The sequence below is a fragment of the Aethalodelphis obliquidens genome, unplaced genomic scaffold, assembly GCF_003676395.1.
Source record: "Aethalodelphis obliquidens isolate GAN/ISIS:26980383/991018 unplaced genomic scaffold, ASM367639v1 scaffold7, whole genome shotgun sequence".
Lineage (NCBI taxonomy): Eukaryota > Metazoa > Chordata > Mammalia > Artiodactyla > Delphinidae > Aethalodelphis > Aethalodelphis obliquidens.
Genome location: NW_020837951.1, coordinates 67,778,211 through 67,797,501, shown reverse-complemented (window position 1 = coordinate 67,797,501; position 19,291 = coordinate 67,778,211). Strand labels below are relative to the sequence as shown.

The window sequence follows — 19,291 nt, the reverse complement described above, 5'->3', positions numbered from 1 at the left end:
CCTCCGGGGACTTGGAAAGTCTAGACCCCAACATTAGTCTCTGGAGCCCTCTCCTTCTCAGGTATAGAAAAACAGAAGGAAGCTTGCTTATCCTTAAAGAGGGCAAGTGACTCACAGGTTTAAAACAAGTAAAAGCATGGAGGCATTTACAGGTGAAAGCGCAAGAGCCTTCTGTTGCAAAATAAGAGGCCAGAACAGTGAGAAGTTTAAAAAAAAAACAAAAACCCTCACCATCATCACTCAAATTCCTGTCGTTTTAGATTAGGGTGGTGACATTAACAAGAGGCACACTAAACATCTGCTTAGAGCACCAACAAAGACAGAAGAGCAAAAAGAAGAGAAAAAAATAATTTGATTGCTTAAAGCATTGAAGATGTCAACATAGGAGAAAAAAACCCATACATTTTTGGACTTCCTAACAGTTATTTTATGGAAGTACTGCATTTTGTTTTGAATGACCTGGTGTGTGTAGGCGGGGCGGGAAGACGCAATATTTGGTTTTTCTTGCTGGGGGCCTCCAGATGTCTTCCGTCGTGTGTAAAGGATACATTTTTTAATGAGTCGGTTTGGAGCTCTAAATATGCACAGGATCTCTGTGCATGCAACACTAGTTACGTAATTAAGGTAAATGCCTTTGAGGGTTTCCCACAGTTCAAACTCTGTAGCTTGACAAAGCCCGCCGCCAGGTTCCTGCGTCCTCCCTGCCTCCGCTTGCTCCCAATTCCGGAGACCGAGGACCCGGCGCCAGTTCCCCCTTGCACCTCCCACCTGTGCTTTCTTGTTTACCTTCCCTGAGAGGGAGCAGGGAGGCCGAGGCCCTCGGCGATGTCATCTGATCCCAGGCCACTCACTCAGGGAGCGGTCCACAGAGCTCCTACCCGGGATGGGGCAGTTGCACAATTTGTTTGCTCACATAATCTGGTTCAAATCCTGAATTTTACACAAGAAGAAACTGGGACTCAGACGTTGATTTGTTTCTTAAAAAAAAAAAAAAAAAAAATGCCATCTTGCATAGTAATCATAGGCAGCTATCATCCCGGAGTGATTTGGGTTTAAGTCTCGCTGAAACAAACCAACAAACAAAACCAACAAACGGTATTCTCAAAAAAATTCCCTGTTTTGGAAATTCCGATTCAACCTTAAATCAGACCGATGTTTGAGGAACTGACTTTAAAGTCAAAAGAACAGCAAAACAGCCATCTCTACACGTCCGTCATCATTTAGAATTTCACAAAACTTAAGAAGTTGTTATAAATAACAGTCCAGACGTCACTGCTTCCATTTTTAAAGACAATTCTATTCTGAGGACTGGTGGAAATCAACAGGTTAGTTACTGTTCGTCTGTCCGCGCGACTCCTCCACTGCCTTTTGCAAAACTACAAATGCAGCGTGGGCGCCGGCCGCATTTTTGTCGGGGGAACCCCAGCACCCCTGAACCAGGCAGGGCCCCCCCGCCACGCCCACCCCGAAAGGGGCCCCCACCCCTGGAGGCGGCCCTGCAGTTGGGGGAGGTGGCGGGACTCGGCCCGGCTTCTGGGGGTCGGGTGTCAGGGAGCCGCCAGTCACGTGGCGCGGGGGCGGGGGCGGGGGAGGGCGGGGTATATAGCCCGGCGCCCGCGGGCCGGGCCTTGTGAACGCCAGGCGGACCCGCTGGATCCTGGACTCTGGGCTGCTGCCAGCCGGTGGGTACGCGTCACGTCTGCGGTCCGGGTCCATCGCGGCTCGGCCCCCCGCGGGCTCCAGGCTGGACGCTGGCGGCCTCGTGGCGGTTTCCGGGCCCCGGCTGGGAAGGGGCTGTCTCCTGGGCCTGCGCTTTGCAACCTCGCTTTTGTTCCTTGATTCAGGCTGCTTTTCTGCCCGCTGCCTTAGTGCCGTTGTAGCTTCTTGGCTTGGTTGCGGGTAACAGTTTCCAGTCGTCCCGAAAGGACGTTATTTAAAAGGAAACGCGTGAGAAAATCGTCTTGAAACAGAATTTTGTGGGGTACGCAGTGACAGACGGGCTGTTGATGCTGGCGTCTGATTTCCGCCTTTAGCGTGGTTCTGATTTCTTGTAAAAGTGGGACCCTTGGCCGGAGGGTGAACTGATTGGCTCCGAAGTGGTGGGTTCTTAACTTTCCAGCTCTGCTGCTTAGCAGTGAGGCTGTTTTGTGTGGCTGTGGGTCGTTGGGGACACTAAATTGACATTTTAAAGCGTCCGGAAAAGTTTCTCATTTCCGCGGAGCACCTCCTTTCTCGTGTGTTTAGTGTCCCCTGAACTAGTTTCAGTTCTTTGACAAAGAAGGAGTAACCACCGCCCCCCACCAAAGTGCTCCGTCTTGATCGTCCTGACTGTACAAGATGTCTTCTACTTGGAATATCTCTTTAGTTTTACCATGGGTTTTAAGTTGGTTAGCATTTTTGTGGACACATATTTATCTTCAAAAGGCATCTCTAATGTTCTGGTGGGGAAAACGAATTGAACATTTTAAGTGGGTGACTTGTACACGTGAGCTTTAAAAACCTTCTTTCAGTTTGCCCAGAGGAGAGCTCTGAGAGCCAGAGGGTGGGAAGAAATGCAGACTAAACTTGAATTTTGCTCTACTTGAAATTAGCATTTGCTTCGGGTGGAGAATGAATCTGGGAGTCTTATTACAGTGTCCTGAACCAAGTTTCTCTTCTGCAGATTTCTTTCTCCGGAAGAAAAATGGCATCTGTTGCAGTTGAACCACAGCCGGTATGATTTATAAATAGCAGTTTCTTGATTCCTTTCCCTCCCCAGTGTGTTTTGGAAGTTAAGCTCTCCCTCCTCCTTGGTTGCAGAGTGTGGTGACAAGGGTGGCCAACCTACCCTTGGTGAGCTCCACATATGACCTCGTCTCCTCGGCTTACATCAATACGAAGGATCAGTATCCCTACTTGAAGTCTGTGTGTGAGATGGCAGAGAAGGGCGTGAAGACCATCACCTCGGTGGCCGTGACGAGCGCTCTGCCAATCATCCAAAAGCTAGAGCCACAAAGTGAGTTTTGATTTCCCCCTCAAAATTTAGTCCTACGTACTCATCAGGAGTGAGCCCGGAAGCTGGCTTGAATATGGTGAATGCCAGTGTTATGCCTTAAGCACGCATCAGGAATCCTCAGCCTTTCCTGAGACACATGCTGCCTTTCCCTAGAAACTGCCAGGTGACCCTCATTGTTATAGAAGGCCTGCTTCATAACAATGGCAGATGTTATGATATTACAAAAAAAAATCCCCCGGAGATGCTTCTGTGTTGGCAAGTGAGGTCATATGGGGAAAGAGGGAGTGAACTGAAATAGCTGACTTCCTTGGGACTACACAGTATATGTGAACTGCTTTAAGAAAAAAAATAAATAACATCAGCATGCAATTCAGTGGCTTTTAATATAGTCACAGAGTTGTGTAGGCATCACCATAATCAATTTTAGAACATTTTCATCACCCCGGAAAGAAACCTCGTACCACTTTCTGTTTGGGGTGATGAAAAAGTCCTGAAAATGATAGTGGTAATGGTTGCACAATATTGTGAATGAACAGTATTGTGAATGCCTGTGAATTGTACACTTATACTCATTCACAGTCACTCCCTGTCCCCCTCCCCCCACCTTAGGCAACTAGTAATCTACTTTCTGTCTTCATAGATTTGCACATCCTGGACGTGTAATGTAAATTGAATCATAAAATATGTGGTCTTTTGTGACTGGCTAGTTTTCACTTAGCATAATGTTTCCAAGGTTCATCCAAATTGTAGCGTCATATCAGTATTTCATTCCTTTTTAATATGGAATAATTTAATATTTTATTGCATGGATAGATCATATTTTATTCATCAGTTGATGTTCGGGTTGCTTCTACTTTATACCTATTATGAATAATGAATGCTACTGTGAACACTTGTGCCCAAGTTTTTGTGTGCACATATGTTCTGAATTCTCTCGGGTATATACCTAGGAGTGGAATCTTCAATTTCTCCACATTTCTCCAAGTGGTTATGTCGTGGACTTTTAGGATTATAAGAAACCTTTTAGAGATCAGTTTTCCAACTCTGTTACTTCCCAAATGAGTATAGTAGTAGTTCTAGGCTTGGTCATTGCTGGGGGGTGGGGGGAGCTTGGACTAAAATCCGGGTCTTTTTAGGGAGATCCAGGGTGCTGTTAGCATACTGTTTCCTGGTGATAACCCAAAGTACACTGCCACCTACTGAATTAAGTGTAGGTGAGGATTAAACTAGCATGGAGATGCTAATTTTGAGTTTTCATATACCTCGTTCCCTGAATGAGGGTTCAGGTGAAGCCTGGCTTCTCCTGGCATTAACCTTAGGGGACAGTTGATGAGTAAGAGGCTTCTTGGCCAGCATCCTACTTGGCTTGTCACTGCCTCTGCTTGCTGCTCCCCCCACCCTTCCCACACCCATATCCTTATTTCCCTGTCAGTAGAAGAAAGTTGCCAGAAACCTGGCAAGAATCTTCTTTCTGAACCAGAGAAACCAGGCAAAGTATTGCATGGTAAATTAAAATGAACATTTTTGCTGTTTTTTTATAGTAAGAATGAAGGCTCAAGATATATATTCACTCTTACCCAGACTGTTAACATTTTCATCATTTGTGATTCTTCTAGTTGCCGTTGCCAATACCTATGCCTGTAAGGGGCTAGACAGGATTGAGGAGAAACTGCCTATTCTGAATCAGCCGACAAACCAGGTGAGCTTGGGACCAGCGTGCTGAGGCTTGCCACCTGGCATTTTTAAGTTTTATCTGTTTAACACAGGCTGTGCAGACTGTAAACAGGTAATACTTGTTTGTCCCCTCAACCTTGGATATATTTTTGAAAGAGTAATGATCACTCCGTTACCTCCTGAACTGTTGTCAGGTTGTCTTAAGAAGCAGAGATGAGCTATCCACCTTTGGGCTAGAACACCTGTAGTCTGATCTCTATTAAATTTGTGGCTTCATCTCTGTAGGCGAAATGGCTTTCTCAAATCACTGATTCCCATGTGGTACTGGACAAATGCAGAGGTGGGAAATAGAGCCTTTTCTCACTTGGTACCTGAGAGCACATCTAGTAGGATGGAGAACTGACACCTCTACCTGTGTTTTGGCTTGGGGCTGTGTGCATAGGGCCAGGTGTGCATGATACCTATATCTATACTTATAGGCATGCATGAGGGGCTCAGTATAAGCATGTCAGTGTGGAAAATGCCATTTTCTCTAGAGTACTCCTTGTGCCTTAATTACTATAGGTTCATCTAGTGTAAAACAAAAACCAAAAAAACCTTGGGCTTCCCTGGTGGCACAGTGGTTAAGAATCCCCTGCCAATGCAGGGGACATGGGTTCAAGCCCTCGTCCGGGAAGATTCCACATGCTGTGGACCAACTAAGCCTGTGCGCCACAACTACTGAGCTCGTGCGCCACAACTACTGAAGCCCATGTGGCTAGAGCCCGTGCTCTGCAACAAGAGAAGCCACCGCAGTGAGAAGCCCGTGCACTGCAACGAAGAGTAGCCCCCGTTTGCCGCAACTAGAGAAAGCCCGCGTGCAGCAACGAAGACCCAACGCAGCCAAAAATAAAATAAATTTTAAAAATAAATAAATAAATTAAGAAAAAAAACTTGACAAGTTGACAGATTTTTTATCTGTTTCCCTCATTTGGTCCTCCAACAACCCTTGAGTGGTGGCAAGTAGGGTACTTATACCTGATAAGGAAATTGAGGCTCATCAACTCTCAGTGACTTGTCTAAGACCTACAACTAGAAAGTAAAAGGACCAGATTCATTCTTTAACTCTTCAACTATGCTATCTTAGTTAAGAACTTAACTAGGTTTTTATGCTTCTCACCAGCCAAATGATCTGCCTTTTTCCCTGTAGGTTGTGGCCAATGCCAAAGGAGCTATGACTGGGGCAAAAGATGCTGTGACGACTACTATGACTGGGGCCAAGGATTCTGTGGCCAACACAATCACTGGGGTGGTGGACAAGACCAAAGGAACAGTGACTGGCAGTGTGGAGAAGACCAAATCCGTGGTCAGTGGCGGCATTAACATAGTCCTAGGAAGTCGGATGATGCAGCTGGTGAGCAGTGGAGTAGAAAATGCACTCACCAAATCAGAGCTGCTGGTAGACCAGTACCTCCCTCTCACCAAGGATGAACTAGGTAATTGGATTTTTTTCTTGAAATAATGTTTTACTTTTTTTTTTTTTTGGTCTGTGCCATGCAGCTTGTGGGATCTCTGTTCCCCGACCAGGGATTGAGCCCGGGCCATGGCAGTGGAAGCCCAGAATCCTAACCACTAGGCCACCAGGGAACTCCCAATGTTTTATATCTTAAAGCAATCTTTCTAAACAGCTTTATTGAGATATACTTTTATATACCAAAAAAATTCACCTTTTTTTCATTCTAAATTTACAGTTACATAACCATCATCATCCAGTTATACAATTTCTATCACCCCCCAAAGATAAAAGATCCTTCATGCCTGTTGGCAGTCAGTCTCCATCCCCCCACCACCCCCACTGTCTGAGCAACCACTAATCTTTCTGTCCCTATAGTTTTCCTTCTTAAGGCACTCTTAAGTTTCACACTGAGTTGTACGTAGTAAGTCTTGAAACTTCGGGAGAAATTAGCCTAGAGAAATACTTTCTATAAATGGATTGTCCTTAATGGGCTGCTGTATAGAATCATTAAAGATTTAGTGCTCACTCTGTGCCAGGTAAGAAGCTCTAGTGGGAAGAGACCTGTGTAGGTGACATGTGTCACATATAGGGATGTGTTCTGAGCTGCTAAGCCCAGCAGCAGACATGAGGCATCTTGGGAAGAGGGGTGCATGATTGCTAGATGGGTGAGTGGAATCAACAAAGTCAAGATCCAGGTTAGATTCCAGGCCTTGTCACTTAGAGCTGTGATCCTGGACTTTTTTTTTTTTTTTTGGTCACTTCTATGTAACTTCAGAAAAAGAAGCCAAAAAAGTGGAAGGATTTGATCCTGTTCAGAAGCCAAGTTATTATATCAGACTGGGATCCCTGTCCACCAAGCTCCGCTCATGGGCCTACCAGCAGGCCCTCAGCAGGGTGAAAGAAGCTAAGCAGAAAAGCCAGGAGACCATTTCTCAGCTCCATGCCACTGTCAACCTGGTGAGTACAACTTCCTTTAAAGGTATCTGAAGTGAGTTCATTTATCTCGAGGATTGGGAGTAGACATATCATGAAATGCAAGAATTTTAATCTTACCACATGAACAATCCAATAGAAAAATGGGCAAAGAGTATCCAGAAAACTCGCAGAAAAAAGAAAGTATAAATAGCTGAACTATCAATATATGAAGTGGCGTTAATCTTACTCTGAGGGGTCAAATTACTGATTCCGGTTTTGTCCAATGGCACTGGCAAAGTTAGATGCTGTGGGCGATGGTGTAGAGAAAGAGCAGTACTTGTGTTCTTGTACTTCCAGAGGATTCAAGGGGCTCTTATAGGAAAGTTACAGACACACCTATGCCTGGAGCAGCTTTCCTTCTAGAAACCTATCTCACAGATAAGTATATTTGTTCAGAATTGCAAAAGAGTATAAACAATGCACATCAACTAACAGGGGACTGATTACATTGATACATCACAAAAGACTACTGTGTGGCCATTAAGGATTGCCAAGTTACAGAACAGTATGTATTGTATGGCCATTAGAAACCAGTTTATTCTTGGAAGGGGAAGTAGGTGGCTGGCAACAGGGAAGAAGAAGTTCGAGTTCCTTTCTCTTTTGTAATTTTATATTTTACACGTATTGAATTTCAGTTGCCTTGCCTATGTTAAACTGGAGGTAAATTGGAGACAGTGGTTTAATAATTAAATAAGAGGCAATAAGTACTATGACTGCTTGGTTGACTTACACATATTGATAACAAATAACAATGCTATCAGGGACAGGTCTCCTTAAAAACCAAGAATTGCTGTAAGAGCTGATGTTGGCTGATTTACATCATGGATCTGAGAACAGGCTAACAAGAAGGTCTGACTAGTTTGTTCCTTTGTCTTCTTTCAACGTGTTCTAGATTGAATTTGCCAGGAAGAATGTGCATAATGCCAACCAGAAAATTCAGGGTGCTCAGGATAAGCTCTATCTGTCCTGGCTGGAGTGGAAGAGAAGCATCGGCTATGATGATACAGATGAGTCCCACTGTGCTGAGGTGAGACAACTGGGACAGAGTCATCCACTACAGCTTCTGAAGACGTTCTTACTATTAAAACTTCTTATTAGAAACTTACTAATAAGTTTCTTATTATTCCTCTTAGAATACTCTATCAAAAGTTTGAACAATACAGTATACATAGGTTGCCTGTTATGTGACCGAAAAGCAAAAATGTGCAACTTTATCTAACAATTTACAGATAGGCATATTGTCCCTATCAGGATACAACTAATTGAGAAACACGAGCATTGCCCTTACAATGGCTATAGACTAAGTGAATATAGGCATCTTTACGGTCATAGTGGTTTTTTGATAGCATAAATATAGCTGCTATGAGAATACTACATAGGAAGGGTACTAACTCAACCTTGGAGTGAGGATGGGTGAGTCAGATGGTTTGCTGGAAGAGATGAGTGGTAAGCTGAGACCTAAGGGGTGAATAAACTAGGTGAAAAGGCAATAAGGGGACGAATGTTCCAGACAGAAGAAATAGCATATTGTAGCCCTAGAACGTGGTCCTTTGCATTCCAAAAGCTAGTATGCATTTGCCCTTGAAATCAATATTAACTGTTTGTTCATATCATATCTCACTTGAGGAGAGAATATCTAAGTTGCCCTACTAATATGGAGTGTATTTTCCTTCTGTCCGGTCTCCCCTGTTAGGTTTCTTCAGCTTAAGACCATGAACTTTGAAGACTCAGGCACTAGTTCAAATCCACACTCCAGCTGTTAACTGGGGCATGTTATTTCAACTCTAAGCTTACGTTCATGTTTATGAAATGTGAAATAATACTGCTTCACGCAGGGTTGTTATGCGGATTTTAAAAAGTTAAAGAATCCACATGCGTGGTGGATGTATAACCAGCTGACTATAAGTGAACTAATTCATACATAGGACTGTTGGATCCACTGCTAATTCTTAAACTTGTCTTATTTGCAGCACATAGAGTCACGTACTCTTGCTATTGCCCGAAACCTGACTCAGCAGCTCCAGACCACGTGCCACACCCTCCTGTCCAACATCCAAGGGTTACCACAGAACATCCAAGATCAGGCCAACCACTTGGGGGTGATGGCTGGTGACATCTACTCAGTGTTTCGCAACGTTGCCTCCTTTAAGGAAGTGTCTGACGGCCTCCTCGCTTCCAGCAAGGGGCAGCTGCAGAAAATGAAGGAGTCTTTAGATGATGTGATGGATTATCTTGTTAACAACACACCCCTCAACTGGCTGGTAGGTCCCTTTTATCCTCAGGTGGCTGAGTCTCAGCGTCCTCAGGCCCAAGGTACAGCCAGGAGGCCCGGCAGCCTGAGCGCAACACACATTACACCTGTCCCTGTCAGCAATGCACAGGGCAGCCAGCCAGATGACCCCTCCTCTTACGTTGAAACCTGCTAGACAACTCTGAAGTGGGGAAGCAGCTATCGAGAAAAAAAGGTCCTCTATTGTAGTCATTGCCAACTGGATTAAGAGCTTTAAAGTTTCTACTTTAACGGATGAGTTCTGTTGTTCACTTGGCTGGAAAGAAAAGAATGATAGACTGTTCAGAGCCTATCCAGAACTCACAAAATGTCCCAGTGCGTTTATGGCCTCATTCTGTTGCCACTGTTGCTGTCTGTTTGTATTGAATAAAAACACCTTCGTGTGGGCTGTTGTATGAACTGGTGTCTGCTCTGGTTTGGTCTGAGCAGGCCTCAGCACTGGTTTGTCTCACAATGCATGCTTGTGCACCCTGAGTTTTTTATTTTTCATAAAGGAATGCCCCCTTTGAATTCAATAAAATTCACTGCAGAATAGATCACTTTTATGCTGTGTGTTACATGTGCTTTTAGTGTGGCTTTCTTGGAACTGCTTTGCCTGCATGACAGGGTTATTAATACACATGAATTCAAATGGGCTGTTGGGGAATTTGTAATAACATTGGAAGACTAATGTTAAAAATGGAATGTTTGATAACAGGTTTTAAACAAATTAAAAGCTAATGTTCCTATAAGAATTTTATTAGGTGGTGGTGGTTCCTTTCATTTGCCCATTTACTGGACCCCTGAGAACAGGTTTTTAAACTAGCAGAAGGAGCCACTTATGACTGACTGCCTTGCTGAAAAGAAATCAGAGCTGAGAGGAAGCAGTGACTCTTCGCAGCAGCCTCACGTAAAGATAGCAGTATTTCTTGCCAAGGGGCCATCTAACGTGTAAGGAATGAGATTGTTCAGTGTCCAGTCTCAGCTGGACTTAAGGTACCATGTTGTCACATTGGGAGAAATCACTAACCTCAGTTGTGGGTGAAATGCCTTTAGAAGACCACATGAGAATAATTAGAAAAAAAAGACTTTGGACCCCCTGTAGAAAAGGGTTCTTCCTACCTCCTACCTAGGGTGTCCAGACTTCTAATCCCCTTAATGTGGGTTAATTATTTAGGAAATACGGATCTCCTCATGACAAAGCTGCAGTATGCCAAACCTTTTCAAAAAAGCCAGTCTTAGAACTCGTGAAATAGAGCTGCCTGCTTCTACGTGTCCTGCCCTTCAGCAGAACTGAAGTCTAAGTCAAATTTGTCTCCTCTTTCTACCATGCTTCACCCCTGTCTCCCCATGAAAACGAGGAAGCAGCGTATAACTTTACACGGACTTGTGTGAATAAACTTATCAAAGCTTACTAAGTTAGAGAAATGAATTTTTTCCCCTTGAGGTAGCTCCAGGAATCAGTAAACATGTGAGCTCAGTTGGAGGGACTCCCTGAGATACTTGAAGCTAAGGAACCTCTGGTTTCTGGGACGGTGGACTGTCAATGATTTATGGGCTTCCAGGGTGGAACCAATCCATGCAGTGGCCTGCCCATCCCTAGTGACTGGTTTTTCTAGAGACTCTACCTCTTAAAAAAAAAATTTTTTTTATTAGTCCTAATTGGATGTGATCCTGCTGTCATTTGCCTCAAAACTTCAAGGCTGGTATTTTGTGGTTGATTCTAAATGGTTGGAAAATTTATATACTACAGCTGTACACAGACTTTCTTATACTGAACATAAACCTTTGTGTTTCCCCTTCATAAGAGTTGTAGTACCTACTGAATTGCTTAGGAAAAAGAGACTGTTCTCAAAGCTGTTCTTCATGAGCAAGACAGAATATAAAGAGACCTTAGTTTCTAGAAGAATACCACTGCCCTTGGTTTGTCTGTATGACTCTGTGTCTCAAGTTTGTGCCTACACGCATTTCATTTTGTTGTCAACATGTCTCAGAATTTGTGGTGTCCTCGTTTTCTTGTTGCATAAACTGGCAGTTTTAGTTTAACAAACTTTTTCCCAAAGAGGACAATTATTTTGAGGGGAAAAAAGCTGACTAAGCCTAGCACGGTCTCTAATTACGGCCGGTTCTTGAGTATTTGGCTACATGAAGCCTGGCATAGTGTGCCTGAGTGTACAAACCTACTTCTTTCCTTTGCATGTAATTATAATGTGAACTTTCTAATTAGTTCCGGGCAAAAAAAGGAACATGGTATATTAGCCATTAATGTCTTAGCCTTAGTTTTATCATCTGTAAAGTAAAATTAGTGATGTTTTTCAACAGATGCAAGTGAAGTGTTTGAGGATGGGGTGTCTTTCTATTTTGCACTAGTCATGAGGATACCTTCTGTGGGACAGTGACACATAGTGTCTTTAACTGGCCAGTTCCAGAGTGAGTAGTGAGTATATAATATCAGATCATGATTGGGAAAATATATCCACTTTGATAAGGCATGATAGATATTGAAGGAATACTGAAGTGAAACAGGAAAAACTGAAATTTGGTTTACCTGAGATATCCCTTTTAGAGTGTCATTTAGCTCATGGAGATGACTGGTGAGGGAAGGAGGAATAAGGAGAAGGATAGATATTTGTGCACAGATCTAAGAAATGGCATCTAAATGATGCCTGGGGGAGCAGGTGGGGGATGGAAAGGAGGGCTCTTGCCAGCCTGACCTTCCTGGGCTCTCGTGGACTTGAGACTGGGCCAGCTGGGCCTCAGTCCTGATCCAGCTCCAGGAGTGACGTAGCACAGAGGCCTGCATGGGTGATGGTCTTGTGAGATGTCCCTGCCTTATAAACCAAGGTATTTGTTGCTTGTATCTCAAAGGGCAATACCTTCATGCTGTAAGTGTCCACCTTCCCCAAAGATATCCTATAATGTAGGATATCCTATCATATTTTCACAGTCGCTATTTAGTAAGGAAAAGATGCTGGATAATTCCACTGTTGGATGTCTAAGTTCCCAGGCTATCCTGTAGCAGCCTACTTCATCTGAAAGATGGAGAAACTGGAAAGGAAATCGTATCGGACTATTCGCAGAGAAGGAGAAGAATAAGAAGTCATATCAGGCTTGAGGTCAACTTAGACCAAAGAAAGATGTTTTATGGTATCTTTCCTGTTCCCCTTGCTTACCTTTTGAGATTCTGATGCCATACCCTCATGTTTGAGAAGCTACCAATTGCTAGAAGAAATTGTGTCACCTGGACCCTTACTGGGATAGGTTCAGGTCATATTTTTAGGGCTGGTTGGGGTTGAGGCCTTCTTGTTCACTATCCAGGGGTTGCTGAGCAGAGGCTGGGTGCTCAAGTGGAAAAGGCAGACTAGGAATATCACACCCTCAATTGATGATAAGGTAGTAAGAGGCAGGCAGCCCATGGCCCTGTTGAATTTGACAGGTGAGATTGCTGATTAACACAATGCATCTTTAGTTGTTAAGATTGTCAGGAAGATGGCTAAGTGGAATGATAGGGTGGCAGTGTGAAAGCACAGTGTTTGGGGGAGGGGAGACAATTGCCTGGGATTTCTCCTCCATGCTTAACTTGGTTAAACTGGGCCTACAGATTAGAGAGAAATGGGATATAATATAATGAAAAGTTTTAAGTCTCACAGAGGAGCCTCGTCTTGTTGTAGAATAGACCTAGGTTGTTTAGTTTGGTACAGATTTTATGAAAGTGCTGTTTGAGAGAGCCATATTAACGACATGAGAGCTATATCATAATATCTATGTTTTTGGCTAACACTGAAAAAAATGTTTTCTAGAATTTAAGAAAGTGAGGAAGGTAGTAGATAGTGTTGTTAATTGATATTTTACAGGAGTAATGAATAGTTTAAATGGTGCTTTTGTGTAAATGTCAGTGATGAAGAAATGGTTACCATGTAAATTATTTTTTCATTTCTCTTGGGTATATACCTAGGAGTAGAATTACTAGTGGGTCATATGGTCACTCTATGTCTAATTGTTTGAGGAACTGCCAGACTGTTTTCCGAAGTGGCTGCACCATCTTACTTTCCCACCAGTAGTACATGAGGGTTTTGATTTCTCCATATCCTCGCCTACACCTGTTATCTGACTTTTTGATTCTAGCCGACCATTTTTTTTCTTTATTTTTTTCTAGCCAACCAGTTAAATTATAACTTAGCATTAATAGGAGTAGATGTTGAATAGTATGAATCAAGCACTTTTCCCTTTTCGTTGTCTACTCAGGTTAGAGCACAGGACAACTCAGTAAGGAGGTAGCTAATGTATCTATCAGACTGACTCCCTTGTATGAAATGGCCCTAGTGAGCTCTCAGCATGGATAAAACCATGCCGTCTGTCAGTGAGCATTCCTCTGCCCTCTTTATCTATGCCAGGGATTATCAACTGGGGACACTGATGAAATGCAGATTCCTGGGTTCCACCCCTACAGAATCTGGTTAGTAGGTCTGGAGGTAGTACCAGGCATCTGCACTTTAAAAAAGCATCGCTTAAAAAAAAAGAAAAAAAAGACATCCTAGGTGATTCTAATGCAGGTGGTCCAACGATCATACTTTCAGAAATGAAGGAAACAGGAAACAAATGATTTTAATCTGAAACAAAGATAGGGCTAGGGTTACCAACAGTCCTACTCTTTCCAAACAAGAAATCTGGTGTGGGCTCCATAAAATGTCTTCCTTTAAAAAGAGCTGCATGACTTCCCTGGTGGCACAGTGGTTAAGACTCTGCACTCCCAAGGCAGGGGGCCTGGGTTTGATCCCTGGCCAGGGAACTAGATCCCACATGCATGGTGCAACTTGCATGCCACAACTAAGGATCCCACATGCTGCAACTAAGGAGCCCACGTGCTGCAACTAAGGAGCCCGCCTGCCACAACTAAGACCTGACGCAACCAAAATAAATTAATTAATTAATAAATTTAAAAAAAAGAGCTACTCTTAATTTACTTTAGTTAACAAGACCCTTGGGAATTCCCTGGTGGTCCAGTGGTCAGGACTCTGCACTTTCACTGCTGAGCCTGGTCGGGGAGCTAAGATCCCACAAGCCACGCAATGTGGCCCAAAAAAAATAATAATAAAAACAAAATTTAACAAGACCCTTGGTGTAGACTCCATAAAATGTCATTTTAGAAAGACCTACTCTAATTTACCTTAATTTTAAAAATTTTGTATTGAAGTATAGTTTACAATATTAGTTTCAGGTGTACAACATAGTGATTCGAAGTTTTTGTACATTACACACCATACAAAGTTATTATAAAACATTGACTATATTCCCTGTGATGTACATTATATCCCTGTGACTTATTTATTTTATAACTGCTAGTTTGTACCTCTTAATCCCCTTCATCCCTCTCCCCTCTGGCAACCACTGGTTTGTTCTCTTTATCTGTTTCTGTTTTGTTACATTTGTTCATTTATTTTATAGATTCTACATATAAGTGATATCATGCAGTATTTGTCTTTCTCTGTCTGACTTACTTCACTTAGCATAATACCCTCCAGGTCTATCCATGTTGTTGCAGATGGCAAGATTTCATACTTTTTTTTTATGGCTAATATTCCATTGTGTGTGTGTGTGTGTCTATCCATTCATCTGTTGATGGGCACTTAGGTCGCTTCCATATCTTGGCTATTGTAAATAATGCTGCTATGAACATTGGGATGCATATATATTTTCATTTTATTCAGATAAATACCCAGAGGTGGAATTTCAGGATGTATGGTAGTTCAATTGTTAATTAAAAAAAAAAAATTTATTTATTTGGCCACGTTGGGTCTTAGTTGCGGCAGGCGGGATCTTCCTTGCAGCATGTGGGATCTTTTTAGTTGTGGCATGTAGGATCTAGTTCCCTGACTAGGGATCGAACACAGGCCCCTGCATTGGGAGCAAGGAGTCTTAACCACTGGACCATGAGGAGAGTCCCTAATTGTTAATTTTTTGAGTAATCTCCATACTGTTTTCCATAGTGGCTGCACCAGTTTACATTCTCTTCAACAGGGCATGAGGGGTCCCTTTTCTTCACATCTTTGCCAACACTTGTTATTTTTTGTCTTTTTGATGATAACTATTCTGACAGGTGTGAAGTGATACCTCATTGTGGTTTTTCTTTTTAATAAATTTATTTCTTTTTAATTTATTTTCTTTTTGGCTGCACTGGGCCTTCGTTGCTGCCAGCAGGCTTTCTCTAATTGCAGCGAGCAGGGGCTACTCTTCCCCTTGCGGTGCGCAGGCTTCTCATTGTGGTGGCTTCTCTTGTTGCAGAGCACAGGCTCCAGGCGTGCGGGCTTCAGTAGTTGTGGCATGCTGGCTCAGTAGTTGTGGCTCGTGGGCTCTAGAGCACAGGCTCAGTAGTTGTGGCGCACGGGCTTCGTTGCTCTGCGGCATGTGGGATCTTCCCAGACCAGGGCTCGAAGCCGTGTCCCCTGCATTGACAGGCAGATTCTTAACCACTGCGCCAGCAGGGAAGCTCTCTCATTGTGGTTTTGATTTGCATTTCTCTGATGGTTAATGATGTTGAGCACTTTTTCCTATACCTGTTGGCCATCTGTATGTCTTTGGGAAAATGCCAATTCAGGGCCTCTGCCCATTTCTTAATTGGATTTTTGGCTTTTTGATATTGAGTTACTGTCTGAGTTATTCCTGTATTTTGGATATTAACCCCTATGGGACATATCATTTGTAAGTATCTTCTCCCATTCAGCAGGTTGCCTTTTCATTTTGTTGAAGGTTTCCTTCACTGTGCAGAAGCTTTTTAGTTTGATTTGGTCCCATTTGTTTATTTTTGCTTTTGTTGTCCTTGCCTGAGGAGACAGATAAAAAAATATATATATTACTGAGACTAATGTCAAGGAGTGTGTATTGCCTATGTTTTCTTCTGGGAGTTTTATGCAAATTAGAAAATGGCACCTTATCCTCAACACTTGTAGTGCCACCTTCTGGAAAATTGTCATAATAAATACAGGAATCAGTGAAGTTTATGAATGAGTGGTGCCCCCTTATGGTTGTATGGTGAACAACCTGCAAAAATTATGCAACTCCCTGGAACCCTGGCATGGTCACTTGGTTTTCTTGAAAAGAGTGTCCTTGCAGGGAGGGACTATGGTTATTTCAGCAAGCATGTGATTCTGAGTTTGGCCTCAGAATGCCTGATGGGCATTCTCAGCAAGAGACTCCTTACACTCTTTCTTTGATGGTCCAAACTATTGTTGTTTATGTCAATGGAAAAGGAATTTATCTTACAAATCTGTGAAGTGATTTCTCTTGTGCCACATTTCTAAAAACCCTATGAAGATGGTCAGGCACAACCACTACATTTTAAATTAAACTCACCACGGAAACTTGATAGACTGTGGCTACTTCTTAGCTGCTCCACCCTCCCCTATTTCCTTCCCAGCCCCCCAAATAGGTTTTGGTGATGGTCCTGAATAATGAAAATTATATACTCTGATTCATTCTGGATATATGGAAGATGAATTATCCATATGGCTCTCCTAAATCATCTCAAGGACTAGAGCTACTTTTTTTGATGGTTGGTGAGGCTTTTTTCCTAAATCCTAAGTGTGGAATCTCCAATCTTCTGCAAAGAACTCTACTTTAGGCCAGTAGTTACCTGATCTATAGGCGATTTTGGAGGTTTGTGTGTGTAAGAGGGTGGTATTTAAGAAACTGAAGAGAATGAAATTTATTGAGCACCTTTTACAAGCTAGGCGTATACTATCTTTACTCCTCATTTGCAATGCAATCAATTTGGTATTTTCCTCACTTGACAGGTGAGGAAACGGAGGTTGAAAAGAGTTAAGTAGAAGAGTGGGGATTTAGTCCAATGTCTTACTGATGTCAAAGTGCTTATTTTTTCCATTCTAGCCACTGATAGGAGACAACTGCTGCTTGCTTCCTTATCTGGGATCCAGAAAATCCCTCTCTCTATATCTTCTTGTGTTATAGCTTCCTGTTCTATTTTACATTTATTAAAAACAGAGTGATAATGGATGTTAAAATATACATTTAATAGAAATAGATCCGAACAGAGAGCTAAGCAAGGTACATCTTTTAACTTAAAAAGGCTAAAATTGCAATAGTTGACTTGCCTGGGTAATGCCCTGAATCAATTTATATAAGCAGTGTTGGCTTTTGTGGATGTCAGATTGGGTATAATCTTTGAAAAGTGAACATTCATGAAGATCTAGAATGTAGGTTGATCTCCCCAAATAGAAAGCTCAGGAATAAATAGTGGAAGTGTTTACCTCAGACCAGACAGTCCTCTGAGCTCCTGAGTTCTTACGGAAAAGTGCAATAACGGCCACAAACAGCCAGGTAAGGGGCCCAAGAAAAAGCAAGATTCTCGCTTCGTGTTTTGTTTTGTTTTTTAACTGTTTTTAAAAATTGTGGTCAAATATACATACCATCAAGGGTACCATTTTAGCCATCTTCTTAAGCGTACATTTGTAGTGTTGTGCAGCCATCACCACTATCCATTTCCAGAACTTTATTAGCATCCCAAGCATAAACCCATTAGACAATAATTCCTCATTTTCCCTTCTGTCTATTTTTCGATGGATATTTTTTGTTGTTGTTACTGTTAGTTTTTTTGCCTCTATCAGGTAATCAGCTAATTTTTTCCTCTGCTATCAAGATTTAGCCTTCAGTAACTTGTTATACCTTACTAATTTTCTGCTTCTAATCTTCTGTTGGTTAAGAAATATTACTTGGCTTATCAAAATGGTATGCAAAGTAACGGTTAATAGAACTTCTTATCCCTAAAAGCCTTTCCTATGCAGAGAAGAGCTAGGGCTTTGTGATGGCTCTTTCAACTATTCAAAGACCTTTTTGCTTCCTTAGTTCCTAGACACTTCCCAAAGGGTTTATAGGATGGAAAATCAAACTTATGGAAAAGAGGAGTATTATTGGTTTTAAGAGAATAATAGATAAATAAACAGATGAATAACCAGAAATGCTTTATAGCTTGTAGTTTCAAAAGCTTTCATTTAATTCCTTCTACCACTAGTTGGTTTCCTTTTAAAGAGAAGTTTCCTTAGTGCTTTTATAATATGAGTGAATTGTGGAAACAAGACTATAAACATATCGAAGACAGCATAGTTATGGACAAAGTAAGGTTCATGCACATGCAGTAATTTATGTTTCTAAGAGCTCACCTGGACTTGAAAACTCACTTCATTAGTGTTTGTTTTAATATCCAAGATTCTTCTTTTACAGGTACTAGATTTCAGTGTCACAGACTTGACATCTGAGGCTGATGAAATTCCAGATATTATAGCTTTGGAAGAGGAGGATGGACCAAGTCATTCACATGCCAATTGCCCTCAGCCTTCTCACGGCAAAATGTTGAATAACTAATAAGAAAAATCTCCTTTTGCTGAATACACAGTTTGTGTCACATTAAATTTCATGTTTGCTCATGTGTTTATTCCTGTGGCTTTGGGGATTAATCTATTGGGAGTTAATCTGTTTTTTGGCTACTTGGTCTTAATTGGTAATGAAACTCTGATTGACCCAAACTTCTGTAAAAGAGTCTCGTTCTGCATCATATATTATTTTATATAATTCTTCAAAGTTTAATCTTTGAAATGCCTATAATAAAAATGGGCTTATAATCTTGAATCAGAGTGTTTTTTTTAAACACTGATATAGTGGACTTCTTTTTTCCTCCCAGGATTCATTCCTGTTTCTTCTGGTAACAGCACCTTTATGTTTTTTTTGGGGATGTGGTCTCAGTGCATCTGCTAGTCAAGGTCTTTTTGCTTTCCCCTGGCCTAGGGGGTAGGCATATGACTAAAAAACAGGTCACTTGGGAGGAAGCATATCATGATGGGTAAAGGCTCAGACTCTGGATTCCAATCTTGGC

General features: G+C 42.2%; 1 protein-coding gene across 3 annotated transcripts; it reads left to right on the top strand.

Annotated features, from left to right (window-relative positions):
- Positions 1-1,610: 1,610 nt before the first annotated feature.
- Positions 1,611-19,047, top strand: PLIN2 (perilipin 2). 3 transcript variants are annotated; one of them, XM_027105934.1, is made up of 9 exons: positions 1,611-1,682; positions 2,663-2,713; positions 2,800-2,995; positions 4,612-4,694; positions 5,859-6,144; positions 6,940-7,121; positions 8,032-8,166; positions 9,110-9,400; positions 18,643-19,047. In XM_027105934.1, exons 2-9 carry the CDS (start codon positions 2,684-2,686, stop codon positions 18,781-18,783), a joined length of 1,344 nt encoding a protein of 447 aa, XP_026961735.1. In that variant the 5' UTR covers positions 1,611-1,682; positions 2,663-2,683; the 3' UTR covers positions 18,784-19,047. The 3 variants fall into 3 exon arrangements, with proteins under 3 accessions (XP_026961735.1, XP_026961736.1, XP_026961734.1); XM_027105935.1 differs by lacking the exons at positions 9,110-9,400; positions 18,643-19,047 and adding an exon at positions 8,833-9,102 and having other exon boundaries at positions 1,613-1,682; XM_027105933.1 differs by lacking the exon at positions 18,643-19,047 and having other exon boundaries at positions 1,614-1,682; positions 9,110-9,968.
- The last annotated feature ends 244 nt before the right edge of the window (positions 19,048-19,291 follow it).